General features: G+C 50.6%; 6 protein-coding genes across 6 annotated transcripts; 2 read left to right on the top strand and 4 right to left on the bottom strand.

Moving 5' to 3' along the window:
- Positions 1 to 453: 453 nt before the first annotated feature.
- CTRU02_215048 (isochorismatase) lies at positions 454 to 3,192 on the bottom strand (the record flags this gene model as incomplete). Its single annotated transcript, XM_036726442.1, has 1 exon — positions 454 to 3,192. The coding sequence occupies one exon, from the start codon at positions 3,190 to 3,192 to the stop codon at positions 454 to 456; it is 2,739 nt and encodes a 912-aa protein (XP_036581629.1).
- A 4,183-nt stretch (positions 3,193 to 7,375) lies between these two features.
- CTRU02_215046 (serine threonine protein kinase) lies at positions 7,376 to 8,698 on the bottom strand (the record flags this gene model as incomplete). The annotated part of the gene is made up of 1 exon (XM_036726443.1): positions 7,376 to 8,698. One exon carries the CDS (start codon positions 8,696 to 8,698, stop codon positions 7,376 to 7,378), a length of 1,323 nt encoding a protein of 440 aa, XP_036581630.1.
- A 1,431-nt stretch (positions 8,699 to 10,129) lies between these two features.
- On the top strand, positions 10,130 to 11,117 carry CTRU02_215045 (bromodomain associated protein; the record flags this gene model as incomplete). The annotated part of the gene is made up of 2 exons (XM_036726444.2): positions 10,130 to 10,403; positions 10,471 to 11,117. The coding sequence occupies 2 exons, from the start codon at positions 10,130 to 10,132 to the stop codon at positions 11,115 to 11,117; spliced, it is 921 nt and encodes a 306-aa protein (XP_036581631.2).
- A 1,256-nt stretch (positions 11,118 to 12,373) lies between these two features.
- CTRU02_215043 (40S ribosomal protein RACK1) lies at positions 12,374 to 13,544 on the top strand (the record flags this gene model as incomplete). Its single annotated transcript, XM_036726445.1, has 3 exons — positions 12,374 to 12,493; positions 12,581 to 12,898; positions 13,119 to 13,544. The coding sequence occupies 3 exons, from the start codon at positions 12,374 to 12,376 to the stop codon at positions 13,542 to 13,544; spliced, it is 864 nt and encodes a 287-aa protein (XP_036581632.1).
- Positions 13,545 to 14,342: 798 nt separating this feature from the next.
- Positions 14,343 to 15,662, bottom strand: CTRU02_215044 (exoglucanase 3 precursor; the record flags this gene model as incomplete). The annotated part of the gene is made up of 3 exons (XM_036726446.1): positions 14,343 to 14,763; positions 14,838 to 15,335; positions 15,397 to 15,662. 3 exons carry the CDS (start codon positions 15,660 to 15,662, stop codon positions 14,343 to 14,345), a joined length of 1,185 nt encoding a protein of 394 aa, XP_036581633.1.
- Positions 15,663 to 17,685: 2,023 nt separating this feature from the next.
- CTRU02_215042 (oligosaccharyl transferase subunit) lies at positions 17,686 to 18,856 on the bottom strand (the record flags this gene model as incomplete). The annotated part of the gene is made up of 4 exons (XM_036726447.1): positions 17,686 to 17,870; positions 17,921 to 18,276; positions 18,332 to 18,432; positions 18,503 to 18,856. 4 exons carry the CDS (start codon positions 18,854 to 18,856, stop codon positions 17,686 to 17,688), a joined length of 996 nt encoding a protein of 331 aa, XP_036581634.1.
- Between the last annotated feature and the right edge of the window lie 476 nt (positions 18,857 to 19,332).

Genomic DNA, 19,332 nt, shown 5'->3' with positions numbered 1-19,332 from the left:
AAAAAAGAATTATTGTTAACATGTTACCACACGTGTGTTTATTGCCGCCATCCTGGGGTAGGTGACAGACGCAGCAGCACTAGTTTGTGTCCTCGTCCTGTACTATTGTCCGGAGCATGGATATCAAACGCATACGTATCGTAACCGTGATATGTGTGTTGAGTTGATAACTAGCTGCAGAAATTACAAAGATATAAAGCGTACCTCGAGTCTTGTCTGGATCATAGCACACATATGTGACATGGCGTACGGAGGCGCAGGTTTGTATGTTCAAGGAGTTTAGAAGTCACATTTCTAACTTACTTTTATTTAATTTTTATTGTTGTCCTCATTTCCAAAAGGTATTTAACAAAAGGCACGCTTCGAGCATTCCCTGCCGACTCCTGTACTTATCACCCATGTCGGAGAGACGACGGAGCTTATCTGACCATTTCAACCGGCTTTTGTGTTTGTTCAAGCAGCTTCCGAACCATTGGACAGGCTCACGCCCAGCATTTTGGCGGTTGGTTCCCTAACCTTTACTCTTTCGTAGTACTCCCCCAGTTTGCTGGTGGTGGCAAGTGAGTCGATGCCAGACTCCTCAACCATGGCATGCAGCACCGGCCAGACAGCAAAATCGGCCAGCGAAATGGTTGGTCCGGCAATGAAGTCATCCTCACCGGCGTAACTATTCCACATTGCCAATTCCCTCCTAGGAGGCTTCCACTCGCGCTTATCCCTGTTGCCTCGTTCAGGCCGTCCCCACCTATCTAGCAGAGCGAGGCCCTCTTGAAAACGAGTCAGGACTCTTGCAAGTTCGGACTGTGCTTTAATCCCAACACCTGACTTCCCAGACCCATAAACACCTTCCACGTACAACATAATCGCCAGTTCTCCCTGGACCGTTGATTTGGCAGCATCATTGTCGACAAACTTGACTGGCGGGCTCTCAGCATCCGTCAGGGTGTCTTCGGCAGGTTGTTTACCATCCTTCCAATTAAAGGACGAGGACATGGTCCCTTTTGAGTAAGATATGCCATACTCGGCCAACATCAAGGCGATGCGCATATTGACAACAGGATCAGCCGAGGCGCAAAATCGTGGCGAGGTGCTCATGTGAAGAACATCAAATCCCTTGCCGTAGTGCTTGTCCCAGTCAAACTTGGTTGAGTGATTCTCTGTGCCGAAAGCTTGGAGCATCCCCACAGCCTCGGGGCTTTGTCCATTGATGACTGAGTGAGCGTCATCCCTGGTCTTGCCGGTAGCGCCCTGGCCCCAGATCAATGTGCTGTCGCGATCCAAAAAGGTGCCAATTTGTCGGAATGTAAGGGAAATACGTCCGCCAGAGAAGGCCAGTTCAGCAGGAGTCTTTTCACGGTCCATCCTCTTGTCCTGTTTGATGGCGTGCAACCAGCACATATTTGTCTTCAAGCCCATACGACATAGGGAATTATGTGGCAATTTCGCACGAGAAATCTTGCGCTGTTTAGAGTCTTCACCGGACCGTAACTCAGGGCTGGACGGGTCCTTATCCCGCCTCTTAGTTCTGAACACCATAGTTCGCTCTGCCCCCAGGCTGACGTTGGCTATGTAAGATCCCTTGACAATATCGAGGGTCTTGTCGCTATGCTCGGAAATATAGTCGGTGCCGTCGCGGTAGAATTGAATCAGCACATGGTTCAGTGGGTGGCCAAGCTGTTTCTCAACCTCGGTCTTGATCCTGAGCACTGTTGTCGAGAAGGGAAGAAGGGGCGGCGACTCGTCGGATGGATGGCGGTACACTGGCATGCTTCCGTCGGATGCCACCTCGCCCTGAACAGCCACCAGACGAGGAACTTCTCCGCCCTGGTGTGACATTCTCTGCCATCGAACTTCATCCCTCACCTTTTCAAAAATACCCTCAGCAAGAGGTTTGGGCAACACGTTATAAATGACGGTGGTGTCGCCCTCACAAAGAGGTTCCGTGGCTTGCAGGTGGTTCTTCTCCACGTCTGTTTCTCCGTCCATGGTTGTTTCTTGCGTCTCAGCTGATACTGGTGTCGAATCTGGCTCTAGATCTGAGTTGAAATCTGATGTGCTATCAACAGCTGTTCCAAGTATCCTAGGCTCTTTTGTAACATTCTTTCCCCTCATTAGAGCTGGCGGTGATGTTGCAGTGGTTTCCCTTGCCTGTGCTCCCTCGGGTTGGATTCGAGAAGCTTCCTTATAAGGTGAGTCACTTCGGGTCGGCGGTGGCGGCTGTGCGGCCGGGTCGACTTCTAGCGTGTCATGGACGATTGTGCGTCCAAAATCCGTAGGAGTTGGGCCTGGCGTACGCGTCATTGCGGCTGAGGAGCTACTGTTAGTAATTTTGAGCCCAGCCATCTGTTCTTCGATTGATTTGGCGCTCGAAGCATCACGTGCAGGTGTAAGGCTGCCACTTGTCTCTTTGAGTCTCTTTGGCACAACAGGGGACGAAGAGGCGGGTGTGCGGGAGGGCAGATTCTTCTTGGGTTGCAGCTTGTCAATGACATCCTGGCTGTCCTCGACCTCGCAACCGGTTACATCGACCAGACTACGCACAGCATTGCCTTGGCGAAGGTCAGATCTGTAACCACAGCAATTCTCAACAAGAGTGATGGAATAGCCATACTTGGCGGCGTCGACAGCAGTTGCGTAGACGCCGATGTTAGCGAGAGAGCCGCAAAGAAAAAGCTCGGTGATGAACTTGACGCGTAGCATCTGAAGCAACTGGCCCGACTTGAAGGCCGAATAGTGAGACTTGATAAAGGTTATGTCCCGGGGAGCCAGAGCTTCCTGGACGACGGCAGGTAACTGGGCGCCGGAAGTGGTGGAGTGAACAATGGGTGGGCCGGGCCGGCTGAGGAAGGCCTCGGGGTCGGCGTCGGCAATGGCGGCGTCATCGTACTCGGGCGTGGAGGCCGCAGGTCGTCGGCGAGAACGAGCCATGATGGTGGGCTTCGGGAGGACATCGGTGGCTAGGATCTGTTCGTCCGCTGAGGGGCGGGGCTTGTCGAACTCAGTGCATACCCAGATGATGTCGCCAACTTTGCGAAAGGCCTTGACCAGGTCGAGAGTGTTGGACACGAGGTCATTTGGTCCGGTGACGGACAGTGCGCCATCGGCAGCAAGGAAGTCGTTTTGGAAGTCAATAACCAGCAAGCCTTTCCGAGTAGGGAGCTGGGGGAGAACGTTTTTGTCGAAAGGGAACATGGCGGCGGCAGAGGGTTTACAGTATCCAAGATGATGGCATGTTGGGAGTGATTTCACAGGTGGCGTGCGTGTTGGAACGGGACGACGAAACTGCCTCTCGAGTGGTATGTGGCACTGGGGCCTTACGGTGCTGCACAAAATATGACTCAAAGCTGGTGACCTTGGGAGCCCACTAGCGAAAGAAACAACACAAGTACTGGCAAGATACGTTCGGGTATGAATGTGTGAACTTCGATGAGGTTGCAATACGGGGAGGTAAGTGAGCTAGTGAAAGAGAAGAGGAAGGGAAGGCCGCAATATAGGTGTAGGTGTAGTTGGTGGTCGTCGTGTTTGCGGACGCAATTTTGTGGGTTGCAAACACGGAGCGGTGTTGGCTCTTGGTAGTTCTCGGTATTAGTATTGGCGTTGGCTTGGTGGTGGTGGTTGTTGTGGTGTTGGTGTTGGTCCCCTCCCATCCCCCGTTGTGAGTTCAGTCTAGCGGGGGTTTGCGAGGGGAGAGGAGACAAAGCCCTCCACTGCCTTTCGAATCGGTTCCCGCCCGATGGACTTTCTGGATGGTAAGTGGGCCTGACGGGGGTTGGAGGGTATCAACGGAGGATCCCGGCGTGGGGCATGGGAGACGGGGACTAGACGCTGACATTCTTTTTTTTTTTTTTTTTTTTATGTTCTTCTTTCTCACGTTGTATTACTACTATAGTCTGCATGAGATGTGGAAGGGTGTGAAAAAATAAACATCAAGTTGATGCTGTTACTGCATGGTAGGGCGATATCAGCCTCGAAAGGCGGTTAGAAGTAAGCTTTGTGTGAGAGAATGCCGTGTCAGGCGCTGCAACCACCTAGGTCTAGTTAGTGTAGTGCAGATCCATCGCTTCCGTTGCTTAGTGCCCTTGGAGACCCCAAAAGTTTGACTACCACTACCGGTAGAGGTGAGTCCCTAGAACCCACTAGCTGTCACTGTCATGGCTTACATAACGTCAAGGGCTCTGTAGCTGCCGGAAAACGTAAATGCCAAACTGAGAGGGAGAGGGGCTGGCATTTCGATCCATTTTGAACAAGTTGCTGTGCAGAAGTATTATTGTTTAACCCCCGTCACTGCCCTGCTTGTACTCGAACCCTGCCCTATTCCTACCCTCCCTTCCCTGGTCTTGCACTATTCTTGGCCCAGTTCATCCTACGCAGCCCTACCAGATGGCGCCCATTCAACCAACCAAGATGCGAAGGACACCACCCATTCGCCCAAGCCCAACCTATCCTAACTCAAGGCAACCCAACTCTCCTGCGACTATAGCTGCCTTTTCTCGATCCATTTCAAGCAGCCGTTGTCCGCCGCCCTACTTAAAACCCTCCATGCTTCGGTAGGTAAAGTGGCTATTGTATGCTGCCCACAAAACACGACCCCTCTTTTAAAGGCCAAGACGTGATGGACGCGCATGAGCCGTCTGCAACACACAACCGGGGTGTATACGAACCATTGCTTTTGAAACCTGTCGTCTTCGTACGATGTGAAAAACTCTTCCTGGCTGGTGATGTACTCTGCTTGCTTTGCAGCTTGGCGAATTGACGTAGCCCTCGGCCGACTCAACAAGACGCCAGTGATAGAAACTGAACCCCCAGTGCCCATAAACGTGAACCCCGCGCTTTAGCGGATGCTCCATCAAAGTTCCAATTCTCATACCATAACCTCTTGGCAGTTGACAGACATCTAAGTTGATGGTCTTTCTTCATTTCACTTCATCCTGTATTTGCCCTCGCCTTTTGTCCCTTCTAACTGCGTACTTGTGGTATCAAGATGGGGCTTCATAATCCTTGACACTTTTGTCAATACACCGGTCAAGTGTGCATAGATCACCCGCCGCCCTAAGGTCACGCGATCTAGGTGAGCAGGATGAACGGGGTGAGCTAGGCATCTTTGCAAAAAACCGGGCTGTGAAATGAGGTATATATTGTCGGAGGAAGACCAGGTCGCCCACATGGGCCTCCAGGTTAGTAAGCACGAACCGATATCATCTGAGAGCGGCCTACAGGGTGAGATCTTCTAGAACCTGAGGGTGAACAATGTCAAATGCCTTCGATGTCTGTTTTTCACTCTGGTAAAGAATGTGCTCCCGATTCTATTGACCTCTTTTTGGAGTGACCTAATGACGAGACACGATTCGCCAAGCTTAGAAAACATGACAGCTTCAAGATTTTCAACGTCCAAGGTAAATACGGCAGAATCGGCCACAACGGTAGCGGCAGGCCTTCACAAGAAAGCCGTCTGTTGATGAAGCCTGTCAACCATTTCATGTGCATACACTTCTAACCTATTTATCATCCCTACCAAAGCTCCCATCTAAGGCCTCCAACAACGTCGTCCGTCAACTCCTAATACATCCCAATCAAGGTCATACTTCCACAGTACAACACCTATGCCTACCTTTTTTCTCATTCGAAATCGACGCACTTCACCTCGTTGCAAAAAATTCTAGCCTGGATCTAGGCTCTACGAATACCTTGCAATGAACAGTGCAGCCTTAGTAACTATAATGGATGGGGTATACGACATCTATCAATGGGCTTTCGATATCGTTCCTGCTCGAGACTATAAGAAGCCATTATTTCGAACTATCGGCGAACGATGCTTCGCGATTCAAACGACTTATTCACGCATCCTTTCTCAAATCGGCTTCTTCTCGCCCTGTCGTCTCCAGGGAGTAAGAGGCTGCTTTTTTTTTTAAAAAAAAAAAAAGTGGCTAGCTCTTCTCTTATGTTATACCTGCTTTTTGGTATCTCTAGTATTTTAAGGGCACCTCACGCTCTTTTACGACAGGCCGCGATTACACCTCCAGTTTTATTCGTTATCACCTGGTTTCTGATGTGTGCGGTAAGTCACCAGGTATGTATTATATTGACTATCGCTAACGCCTTCCTCGCGATGTTTCCTACAGAATCGCTATATTGCAGGGGATTCTTGGCGACATGACGGGCCTCCCCAAGGTCGCTAACGCTTGGCAAAGGTCTTCATAGGGATTTTCACAACACCAAATACAAGGCGTGGTGTCTTTTGACGCGGCCCTGCGATCCCGCCAACTCTCAGCTCTGGTTGACGATACATCTGCATCCACCCCAGCCCCATTGTCCTGTCAGCAGGAGTCATGCTTATGACTGATTGACCTCTACTTCTACAGATTGCCACAATATGTTAAAAAAAGGCTTGAGGTTTGATGGGTTCGGTTGGGGTCCTTACTGTTGAAACTGACTTTCATTTTAGTTGGAAGCTGCGACACTGGAACATTGCTTGAGGGCAGTACGCCTAGCTTTTAGCAAGTCGGCCTTGTAGTCACACCCAAGCCAGCTGCCTTTCTTGACAATATTCCTCCTCAAATATGGCCTACCCGTCAAAGAAGAGGCGTTTCACAGGTTTTGCGGAACCCTGGCCTTCATTAGACTTTCCGTGTCCTACTCTACCTTCCTCCAACAAATTCAGGTGTGCTCGGCAAGTAGTAGGGGTTGAGGATGGCAGGCGCCTGCAATAAACAAGCTATGCATGCCTTCCTCCCATTTGGAATCCGTTTTTTCGCGCTAAGAACCTTCCTTCCAATACCCAAGCTGCGTAACTGCGAGTGGTTGCGAGATGCTTCTTGCTTAGAGCATTGCTAAGTCCTTTTTTATATATTGAGAAAGACAAATATTATGTACATCAAATTATAAACATAATGCATATATGTATCTAGATATGTACTGTTTCTATTGTCTGTTTTCTACGATATATACTATTGAATGCCGATTCATAATTTAATAGGGTTGGTACTTATACTAACATTAATCTACTCACCCTAATCACCCTCAGGCTTCACTCCACTACATCAAAAACAGCTATGTTTAGGTGAGCAGGCAGTCGAATGCGGAGATCACGCTTGAGCGGTCTATTGTACTACCTATAAGTCTAATGTTTCTATCCGCTTCGATAATCTAGTGAGCCACTTCCGATTCCAGGCCGGACCTCTTTCTATTCTATGTCTACTCTATATCTAGTAATGTCAATTCTCAGTATAAATCTAGCCCAATTCGATACGATCAGAATACTTTTTGGGACATCCGCCTCAGTAGTACTTTGTTTCACATTATTTTCTCTCCCTCCCACCGTAGATGAACCTACATAGGTAGGGTCGTCAAAAATGTGCAGGGATTTCCGTCTCGGCGCTTAGTGCAAAGCCTGAACTGCCCTTACAATCTCTGCAAAGGTCGGCCTGCCACTCACCACGGGACTGGAGCACTGGATGTGTAGCTCCTTCAACTTCTCCGTGATCTGTCGCGTCTTGTCATTGTCCTCCGCGGTGCTAGTTACGCCGATGAGGTCCTCGACAAGGTGGCCGAACGCCAGCACCTCAAGTTTCTCAAAGTCAAAATCGCCGATGTTTTCGTATATAGTTGCCGCGCCAAAGTCGCCAAGCAAGGCATGTCCGGCTTCGTTATAGAGAATGTTATGGGCATAAAGATCGCAGTGAGACACCTTGCGACTGTGCAGGTGGAGTGCTGCCGCTGCTATGCTACCCAAAATCTCCAAGACGGTCCCCACTGGCAGCGCCTTTCCCGCTTCATAGCGGTCCCGTGTACAAGTCTGCAACGAAGGCGGAAGACCTAGAGTCTGGTAATGAGGCGGTATTAGCTGCATGACGAGCCCATGCTTCTCCGGATGACCCTGGATGCTCGCCAGCGTGCTGATTAGGTTTTTATGTGATCCTGCAGCCAGGCATGCAGCCATTTCATCGAGAGGCGTTCCGTCACTCGTCACCTCGCCCTTGAACAACTTGACAGCCACTTCATTGACCACCGAATCAGCAGGCATCCACCTCGCTTTGAAGATATCGCCAGAAGCCCCGTGGCCGAGTAAGCCTTCAAACTCAAGATCATGCCACGCCACCTTGCGGAGCTGGGCCAGTTCTTGCTCGAGGGTCACAGCACAGCATGGATTGCCAGCCACTGACAGGAAGGAGAGCTCGGGCAACTTGAATAGCCAGGATGGCAACTCTTCGAAATTGTTGGCAGAAAGACGAAGCAAGCCAAGCTTGTTGCAGGCCGACATCTCGTCTGGCAGTCGCGTTAGACGATTGCCGGCAAGCATGCACTTCTGGAGGCGAGAACAACGGCCAATACTCTTTGGGAGCGTATCAATGCAGTTGTTGGTAAGAATAAGCCAGCGCAACTTGAGTGGTAAAGCGTCTTCAGGTATGGTAGCCATGCAGTTTGAGCGGAACGCCACCATTTCGAGTTGGGCACATGCTGCTAGCTGTCGTGGAAACGTGTTGAAGTTACAATCCGACAGGAACAAAATCTTGAGCTTGTGTAATTGGCTAATGTCGTCAGGTAAGCTGGACAGTCCGGTGCCGGAGAGGTCAAGATGCTCAAGGGTGTCGGCAAGCTGTAAAATCTCCAAAGGAAATTCGCTCAACGGTCCAGCAAGCTTCAGCTTTTGAAGGCCAAGGTCTTTGTAGCCGCCGTTCTGTAGAGTTTCGAGGTCCTGCATGGCTGCGCTGAGATAGAAGAAGAGAAGATGGAATGATGGCTACTACGTGTCGGCCTCAGATCCAGTTGAGACAGGGAGGAATGGAGGGGTTTGACTCAGACACGGAGTTGACAGGAAGAGAGATAAAACTTGTGATTAGTCCTTGTTATTCCTCCCCTTGGCTTTCAGAATTTCGCCTTATGTTATTCGGGAAAGGTTTGGAAAATGCACAATGTGAACGAGACGGATGTAAAAGGCAAGATAGAACCCATGGGGGTTGAGAGGCGGAGAGCCAACCTGGCGCAAGTGCCTGAGTGCCAGATAAGATAATGTGCGCAATACAACCAACCTACTTGTGATTGGTTTTGACTAGAGTGAATCAATAGATTAAAGAAGCTAAACGAGAAACAAACCAAGACAGGACAAGGGAACAATCACAAAGACCAGATTGCCTAATTCGAGCCCGACCACTTTTCAGTTTACAGCGCAAGACAAAGAAAATCGAAGCTAACTAAAACCCTAGGCCCACGGTCATGGAATGGAAATGAGCTCAGAGCGTAAGCAATTCGACGCCGATGGGAATAATTTGGAAGCGGATAGGTGATTACCAGGAACTAGATGGGGTGCAACGCTCCCCACAAACGAACCGAAGAGGATGGGATATTTTGTGAGAAGTCAGTTCCGTATCTTTAATACCTTGTCCTGTCACTCATTCCGAGTCTTGGGTTGTTCGAATTTGTTGTCACAACGATAGGTAAGATTCTCTGGACGAACACGAAAACCGTACGCGAGCATTAGGCCAGGCAAAACAACAAAAGTATTTCCGTATGTCTTAAAATTGGAATATGTCACAGAAAAGGGAAAGAGAAAAAAGCAAAACAGAGAATAAAAACAGAGCAGTTTGAATTGCATGGATAAGCAAGTTCCTCACGATACAAACACATGCAGTGTTCGGCAGTTTAGGTGGTCACCCACTGTGCTTTAGCGAGGCGGATCCACCCATCAACGTAGGAGACAGCTACATATACAGGGAGGTCGAATTGCGCAAGGACCACCTATCAAGGAAAGGAGCCTCAACCATGGGCTTGGCTCCTTCCTTACCTTTCTCATCTGATAGGCCCGAGCTGAAATACTGCTACCAATTTTCTCGAATCTGCGGTACGTACCGCCTGGCAGCTTCCTGAGGTCCGGTACTTTGCGCAACAACACAAGCTATCTATCCGGGGGTCTTCTCTGGCCACAGGCATCGCCATCTTCGTCTTCGTCGCGACGATAATACGCGTATTCAAGGACTTACCGAGTTCTCTGTCGTTTGTCGCCGGGTTCGCGTACCATCTCGTCATCGGCCAACCTGCGATACTGCGGCGCCGCGCCCTCCATCATCAAACAATATCTCAGGTTTAAACGCCGGCCTCCCCCGTACCCCGCGCCATGTCCTCAGTTCCCTCGCATATGGCAGCTACAAGCTTGCTGAAGAGAGGCTCGCCGACCGGCGATGAGGAGGGGTCGAGCCCCAAGCGGCAGAAGACGGACGCCAAGCAGTCAGAACTACCAACACATGATGTTGACCCATCGCTTCCATGCGCAAGCAAAGTCATTATTCCTTCACTCGACTACCAAGCCAAAAGCGGTCTCGAACGTAGCATAGGGCTCGCATTACAGCACGTTGGCTTCGACGCTGCCACGCCTGAGGCCATGGAAGGTTTCCTAGGCACAGTAGAGACCTGTGAGATTTGCTCAACATCATACGACGATGGTTCTTGTTTCTTCGTGGGTGCTAACCTGCCGTCCAGACATGGCTTCTTTTGTTGAGGATCTTAAGCGCGTTGCTCTCGCTGCGCGTCGCGATCAACCTACCCCGGCCGATTTCGAGTCTACGATGCAACGCTTTACCCTCAAGACAAAGGCCCTTAGACCTCATACCCGTCATCCCATACCCAAGTCTAAACTTGAAGTCGATTTTTTCGATCCACTGGTTGAAGACCCAGACGCGCACACTACTTTACCCCTTCTCGGGGAAGAGTTAAGCGGCAAGCCCGAGAAGGAGGCCAAGTCATATATCCCAAAGTCTTTTCCCGACTTCCCAAGCAAGCATACCTATAAATATACGCCTCAGGAAGACAACAGTGGACGTGATCCTCAGAAGACGAGAGAAGAAGCTGCGAAGGCGTCCAAGCAGGGAGAGGAAGCCCTTCGTGGTTTGGTGCGGGCGGCAAAGATTCGGAAACAGAAAGAGGTCAGGTCTTTGTCAGAACGTGACCCCATGACTAAAGAGCGATATTCTCTCTGGGCTGCGGCCATGGAAGGTTTCGTTAAGAAAGAGGGAGGACCGACAGGACAACTCGAAATCGCCGACCACAGCATGATTGTCAACTCGGACGCGCGTCATCTACGCAGAGAAGTTCAACGTCAGGGCAAGCGAGCTGCCGGCCAAGGGTAATGGCGCCGAAATGCGTAGGATGGCATGGAATGGCGGGGCGATAGTCCTCATTGGCAACGACAGGCGACAGAGGGAATTACGAGAGGTTGATTGGGCCCTCTTTTTTCTTTTTCTTTTTCTGTTTCTGTTTTACTCGGATGGTAATCGGGCCAGCATCGTGGGAGCCTGGGTGCACGGCTTTGAAGTTACGAAAGCTCTACTTTACATTGGTATGCACGAAGCAAGGCGTTTTGGTGTTTGGAAGGACCAGGCTGTAACAACATAGTGTTAGGGATGGGAGTTACCGGACAGCATCCTCACTTAGGTTTTCGAGGGCTTTCATCCTGCAGCCCATCACGCAAGTGGGGAGATCACACAAGTGATTGGGATATAGACAGATGGACAGAGATTTCGGTGTTCAATAGTAACACCAATTCAGAGCGAATGTGCAAAGCGCTCAAGTTTTAATGCCCACATATCCTACTAGCTTTCAAAGTTCTGCAAAAACTCTACGTCCGATTCATATTTAGGGACGATTAACTAGTGAATATGTAGAACAAGGGAAGGGGAAAAGCCTGCGAATCTTGGTTTGCCAGCCAGCGAATACTGCTACATCGTTGCGAACAAAACTCATCCCAATGCAGCCTGAAGACGGTCGTTACCAACCCAAGTCCCATTCTGCATTGTGCCCCCTGCGCAGTGACATGCACTAAGAAAAGACATCAAGTGGATCCAATCAGCCTCGCGGAAACAGGATTACCGTAGGGCTCTCTCATTGGCCATTGTCCCACCTCCACTTGGCAGCCTCGTCTCGCGTAGGATAATCCGAGGGCTTAATTTTCACCCACACACAAATCGTAAATTTTCCAGCAAGAGCTCCAAGGGTCAAAGGTGTGACCTCAGAATCAACTCCAACCATTCTCACCTTTCTCTCACCACTCAATCGACCTGATTGCCTCATTTCCCAATGGCTGAGCAGTTGATTCTCAAGGGTACCCTCGAGGGCCACGTAAGTTGCTGTCTTTCCGCACGCTGCACGCGAAGCGATCGCATCGCCGTCGCCCGCGCTGGTAATTTTGGACGACATGGCTGACGGTGATGCTTTTGCAGAATGGCTGGGTCACCAGCCTGGCTACCTCTGTGGAGAAGTACGGATTCCCTCCCCGATACCCCGCGGCGCTTTTTCGAAATGGAATGGAAATTAGAAGCCTAGACGTCGAAAAGCGTCGGTGGTCAGTTTTGAGCCTTAGTCGCTAACATGTGTCTCCAGCCCCAACATGCTCCTGTCCGCCAGTCGTGACAAGACTCTGATCATCTGGAACCTCACCCGTGACGAGTCCCAGTACGGCTACCCCAAGCGCTCCCTCAAGGGCCACTCCCACATCGTCTCCGACTGCGTACGTCTTCTCGACCCCTTCTGGACTTAGCGAAAATCTCTGCTCCTTGAGCGTGTGGGAAACTTTGGGCTGATGGGGGATTAACAGGTTATCTCGTCGGATGGCGCCTACGCCCTGTCCGCTTCGTGGGACAAGACTCTCCGCCTCTGGGAGCTTGCCACCGGCACCACCACCCGCCGTTTCGTCGGCCACACCAACGACGTTCTGTCCGTTTCTTTCTCCGCCGACAACAGACAAATCGTCTCTGGTTCCCGTGACCGCACGATCAAGCTCTGGAACACCCTCGGTGACTGCAAGTACACCATCACCGAGAAGGGTCACTCCGAGTGGGTTTCTTGCGTCCGCTTCAGCCCCAACCCCCAGAACCCCGTCATTGTCTCCTCCGGCTGGGACAAGCTCGTTAAGGTGAGTTTCTTATTCCTAAAATTCCGCGTGTTTCCCCCCAAGAAGAAATTTCGACATGATGTTTTGCAACCAAAAGTATTTGCTACTTCAGAGCCTGTCTTGAGCAGGCCATGAGACCACTATTCACCAATGCACTGATCTCGCACAAATTTTACTCCTTTAATGTTTTGCCTGTGGAAACGTCTTGAAGAAACAACCAGGCTAACATGGGCGATTCTAGGTCTGGGAGCTCTCCACCTGCAAGCTGCAGACTGACCACATCGGCCACACCGGCTACATCAACACCGTCACCATCTCCCCCGACGGTTCCCTGTGCGCCTCTGGTGGCAAGGACGGTACGACCATGCTCTGGGACCTTAACGAGTCGAAGCACCTCTACTCCCTCAACGCCAACGACGAGATCCACGCCCTCGTCTTCTCCCCCAACCGCTACTGGCTCTGCGCTGCTACTGCCAGCAGCATCATCATCTTCGACCTTGAGAAGAAGAGCAAGGTTGATGAGCTCAAGCCTGAGTTCACTGCTGTCGGCAAGAAGAGCCGTGAGCCTGAGTGCGTGAGCTTGGCCTGGAGCGCCGACGGCCAGACCCTGTTCGCCGGTTACACCGACAACATCATCCGTGCCTGGGGTGTCATGTCGAGAGCATAAAGGGCGTAAAAGCTCTCTCTGTCTCTCTTCTGGGTTATGGATGGTGACGATGTGTGGTGGGGAAAGGGCTCTGAGATGGTAGATCATGGCGGGCGTCCTAGGCTGGCTTCCTCGTTTGGTCTTTCGGGATGCACAGGGTCAAATCGATTTGTGAAAAATGGGGATGAGACTGCATTGCTGGCTTATAGGTAGCCTACGAAAGGACTCTGGACATGAACCCACGTAACGCCCAAATCAAAAGATCCTGGCAAACAAAACATGCTGTTTATGTTATATTTCTGTGACGCCTTCGGCGGGAACTCTACAAATGTGACTTGCGTGGAAAAGTGACGGACTTCGCGAATATTCATTTTGCCGCCTGGTCGTCTTCAGCATTTCCAATTTTCTAATTTTCTTCTCCATTTGCTAATTTGGTTAGGGGTGTTCTGACAAGAATGCTGACAGTATTCTCACAACTTTTATGGATACTTCCCCAGGAAATAGGTTCCATAGTACACCATCAACTCATTACTTAGAAATGCGAATGTCAACGTCACCCAAAGCATTCCATTTTGTGGAATGTCAACAAGTTTTACTGGCTTTGACAGTTTATGTTTGTGTATATAGACATATATATGTGTGTGTGTGTGCGTGTGTAAGTATCAAAACTATATATGTGCTGGCAGAAATAGAGTCGGGCTAGTCACATGCAGGAGCGGCAATGCCAGACAGTTCAGTAATCTCCGTTTTGTTCCCTTCCCCTTTTTTACAATTTTGGGATGACAGTGACACTTGGGGGAGTGGTGCGTCCTTGAGCACTTAAAACGATGGCTTCGCGTTCTTGAGAAGCATCTCGAAGTAAGCCTGGTTCCAGGTGCCAGCCTCGGGAGAAGGCTTGTAAGCATCAGACTTGCCGCAGAATGAGTCGTAGCGGGTGGCGCTCGAGTCACTGGTACCATCAGACTCGCCACCAGGCTTGACCCATACGAAGGCATCGGCGAGCTCGAGGCCGGTGCTGGTGCTGGGGCGGAGACCGAAGCCGGCGCCGTTGACATTACACCAGTTGCCCCACTCCTGACGGAGACCCTGGACGCCGTTGCGACCTGTATCAACAATGGCGTGGTTGGGCATGCCAGCCGTTTGAAGGGCAGCGCCGAAAAGAGTGACGTATTTCTTCTCATTCTGGGCCTTGTTCCACTGCGCGTCGGGGGCCGAGGAGAACTCGCCAGGTTCAGCGTCCCTAAGAGTCATGCCTTGTTAACAAACTTTTCCCGAGCGGGTAGACATCATGTCAATCAATGCTCATATACTTACCAAGAGTTCCAGCCGGCGACGTTGGTGGCGAAGCCACGGAATTGAGAAGGGCTACCGGCGGCCTTGTAGGCTTTGGCGAGCTCCTCGGCTCCAGGCTTAAGGTTGTCGTTCCATCCGAGCCAACCCCCATGGCCAGCATCAATATACATGACGACATTGGGCAAGTTGAGGTTCTTCAGGGCGTAAGCAACGCCCTCGCGGTAACCTGAGGCTGAGTTCTGGCAGGTCTGCAAGTTGATGTTGGTCACGAGGTTGGGGAGGGAGTCAGGTTCGATGAGGAGAGCAAACGCGGTGTTGGGGTGCGCCTTAATGATTTTGACAATGGGATCGATATACTGCGATTTGTACTTGGGCAGTTCGCCCACTTTGAGCTCACCGTTGGAGGCTTTGGCGGCGCAGTCACGGCCGGGAAGATCGTAGATGACCACACCCAAAATGTGGTCGCAGGGGACATCGGAGATAGCGGGCTCAAGACGTTGAATGTTGGCAATGGTGTCACTGTATCGTGCTTGTTAGCTTCATTTTGGGCCGTCGGATTGCTATTACTCAGTAAACTTACAGCCAGACGAAGGAGCCAACATCAGCAACGCGGAGAGCCTGATCCTTGAGAGAACCGCTCATGCCCTCGGCCGCAGCTTCAATTTCAGCCCGGTAGAAGTTGTTGGGATGCAAGGTGTACTTCTGGAAAACATTGGTCTTTGCATTCAAGGAGACGCTGGAAGAGCAGGCGGAAGAAGCCTGACGAGGTTGCTCCTCGCGAGTGGAAGAGGGAGCAGCAAGGGCCGTGGAGGCCAAAGCCGCTACAGTAGCGGTTGTGAATTTCATGCTGAAGGTGGGCCGCTTGGAAAATAGCTGTATTTCTTTGTTGCTCTGTCAAGTACGAGCTTCTGGAGTTGTAATGAGAAGAACAGGCCCAACTCCTTTTATAGGTCACAAGCCTACCGCAGAAAAAGCCAGGGGGACTGTATGAAGCAAGATCTACTTACGAGAGCCCAGAAGCCACCTTGACGGCAACATCAATTAGGAAACGGGCCCGATGACTGCGAAGGCTTCGGTCAAGTGCCTCCGAATCGTGACATTACGGTTGCTTCTAAGCGGGACTGACGGAACGTGGTTAAGAAATCGTAACATCAGGCTGACAGCTGATCTGTTGTTATGATCACTACCGAGGGGCTTCAATATGAACCCGTTTTCATTTATACAAGCGGATAGAGGAACGCTTCCGGATTGGCTCTAATTATGGCGAATATGATACGGGGTGGTGCCCCAATGTCGTTGTAATATATCGTTCGTCGCAACTTCAATGGAGTAGCTGGGCCGAAATGCTTCCTACCGGTTCAATTTGGGGGAAGATCTTCCACATTTTTTCGGATCCATTCAAGTTAGGCTTAACAAGTGCACATCATGTCAAAGGAATACTCGAGCAACTAGACTAGCTGTGATGGAGGTTCTCGCGTTGAGGTGGTGCATGAAGAATCAAACTGTATCAGGTGAAGGCACAAGGGGATCTAAAATGAACTCCCTTAGCAAACCAAGTCTCTGAAGACATGTAAATAGAAATTTATTTGCGAGACAAAAATATTACCTTACTTGGTGGTTGTTGATATGCTTCACCATGTCAAATGCCAATGTATTTTGCTACCAGCCATCACCTTCTTAAGCGGAACAAAAGTATCCCCAGGCCCCAGATCCGGAAGAACAACAGGATAGTAAGCCTGAGAGAATTATGACAGTTGTAACACCGTATACCCGCGGTCTATATCAGAAAGCACATATAATATGTGGTTCACCCTTGACAACAACCAAATCGTTGCGACCAAACATCACCGTAACCACTTTAGCCGGCGGACCCCAGATCGACAAGACATTTGGTGCCGGCGTTAGGCTCATTGCCCAAGCTTCCCTTGGCCGGCTAAAATGTCCGAGCAAGAGTGCAGTTCTGGCTGTCCTGGTTGGCAACATATCAATCACCCCCTAATAAAAAGTTGCTCATCCATGCCAAGTTTACAAAATATCCAGTATGGCCGCTCGTTCTAAATCAGCCACTCTAGCCTGCCTTTGGCTCACCTCGTTTTAATTGAGCAGCAAAGTGCAATATATCGGTAAGATGGCATGATTTGTTGTTGATCCCCGACCAGCAATCAGTCACGCGTATCCAAAGTGTCAGCAATCCCCATCAGATTTCCCGCGATCCATGGACGGCCTAGCACACTTCGTGGTATTTCATCTACCTAGGATTCTTGGTGCGGGGTTTCTGCTGGGTCAACAAGAAACCCCCTGCAAGTTTTGCGCATCAAAATTGCTCTCATATTACCGTTTGAAATCCTTCACACCACGGATCACCTGGCGGTATGGAAGCAATGGAAACTAAAGGTACCGGTTCGTTCCCTAGTTTAACCAGATTGTGTTTCCTTCTGTAAGCATGAAGAGGATGTGCCGTTGCGTTAATTTACAAGGACTGACATTAAATGTGCAAGAACAATAAAGAAAACGGAGGCATAACGACACCATGCCATAATGTCACCACTGAACGCCCTCTGGAGCATGAAGGTTATTGGAACTTGGCTTGCAAATGCACACAACAGTCAGCACTTCAAGGCCGTGACATAGGTTAAAAAAAAAACTGTCGTATGATTCTTTCAATGTGTGATGCTAAGACTTATATGCCGTACGGAAGGCATTTTTCCTTTATCTGTATGGTACACTGATGTCAACGAGGACATAGGGTAGCCTGACGACAGCAACTTATACCTCCATGACCAGTGATATGGTCACAGAGACTTGAATCTGAGGTGGTTCTGCTGATACAAGCTTTGGCTCCGACGTTATCGGATCATCCGGTATTTCCCTACATAAAAGGGGGCAGGGAGAAGGGGTAGCCACCGTTCTTGATACGGAAGACGCTGAGGAGGAAGCTGTACATAAGGAACATGACACCTCCCCAAGCCAAGACGGCGACCTGCTGCGTCTTCGAGTCACCGATGCGAGGCACCTTGACGCTCAAAGAGATAGCACAGAAAGCCAGAACACCGTCTTAAAGTCTGTTAGTTGCATTTGACAAGCTGGTAGCATAAAGAACTTACAGATTGCAGCAACGATCTGGGTTTCCAATCCATACTGGTTTTGGAAGCCGCCAGCAAAATAGCTGATGCCTCCGCGCCCATCCCCGGCAACGTAGGGAACCTTGCGAATGTGGTTGAACATGTGTCCGCTGGTGAAGAGGAGGATGGCGATCAAGCTGACAGCAGCCCAAAGGTTGCGGTTCTGGATAATAGGCAGGATGTAAGGCGAGGCAGTGACAATAACAGTTCCAAGACCAAGGATAATGGTGATGGTGGAGATCCAGCGCATCCAGTTGATGGGTCGTTTGACTGGAGGGTGGGGTCGGTCTGTGAGGTGTCGCGAGAGCCAGGCGTGGACTTGTTCAGCGGATTGGGGTCTACTCCTTGTTAGCCTCTCGATTGCGCAACGCCCTTTTATAGAAACCAACTTACCCGCTCGTGAAGTCGTACTGCAGAGGCTCTTGGCCAGAGACAGCGTGAGGCCCAACGGTGGGCTGGAACAAGAGGAGAACGGGAGCGGTTTGGAGACCGAGCTGGCAGTAGTCGTGTTAGTATGTGTACAGTTAAGTTAAGAGAGTCGCTTCACAATGGCGATCAACATACCGACATGAAGATCTCACGGCCATCAGAGAAGTCAAGGGTGCCAAAAAGCATGCGAGACTCGCCCTTCTTGTCGCCCTTAGTCCAAGACTTGCCGAGAAGATCCCATTCCGGCTGGAACTCGCGGCACAATTGGCAGCCGAATCGCGACTCGAGAGCAGTGAGAAGAACAGCGACTGTGTAATCGCGGGGCGAAGTGGTCAGAGACTTATAGCTTGTATCGGCAAGCTTGATCGGAGAAGAAGTGAGGGCCTTGGTGTGGAATTCTTTAAAGCGCTCTTCGGAGGTCTTCTTGGCTGCCAGTGAACCAGCCCCCAAGAGGGAGGTCACGGCCAGGAGGGAACGGAGGAAGCGCATTATGGGAATAATTGGTGTCCAGACGCAAATGGAATTCCAAGGTCGCTTGTGCAGTTCACGTGTCTCTGTTTCGTGGCCAATTGGCCTTGGTGATGAAGTGAAGTCGGCGTACGTAACGAGTGGGTGCGCCGCGAGTGTCGATGATACCCAGCAAGTGCTATGTCGAGCTCGAACTGGACAGCTCTCATCAGTGTCGCCAGCCCACCTTAATGTGGGCCTGACTGGCAGTTGCTGCCATCTGCATCCTAGCAAGTCACCGACTATTAACCGAGCCCGGGGAATCTATGAGCCGCTTTTGGACGAAAGAATGCCGTCACAGTTTGTGGTCGCTAGAAGCACGGACTTGTACTCACCAGTCTTTAGTGCTGTCTTTGACTGACACAGTGGGATAGCCTGCCTAGAGTGGGGGCACCCAGAACGGACAGACTAACCTGTTTGGGAATTATGTTTACCTCGTCAGTGTCCCCATGCAAAGG

This window comes from Colletotrichum truncatum (genome assembly GCF_014235925.2).
Source record: "Colletotrichum truncatum strain CMES1059 chromosome Unknown Contig_0012, whole genome shotgun sequence".
Lineage (NCBI taxonomy): Eukaryota > Fungi > Ascomycota > Sordariomycetes > Glomerellales > Glomerellaceae > Colletotrichum > Colletotrichum truncatum.
The sequence above is the reverse complement of the archived record's forward strand: the minus strand, read 5'-3'. Positions and strand labels throughout refer to the sequence as shown.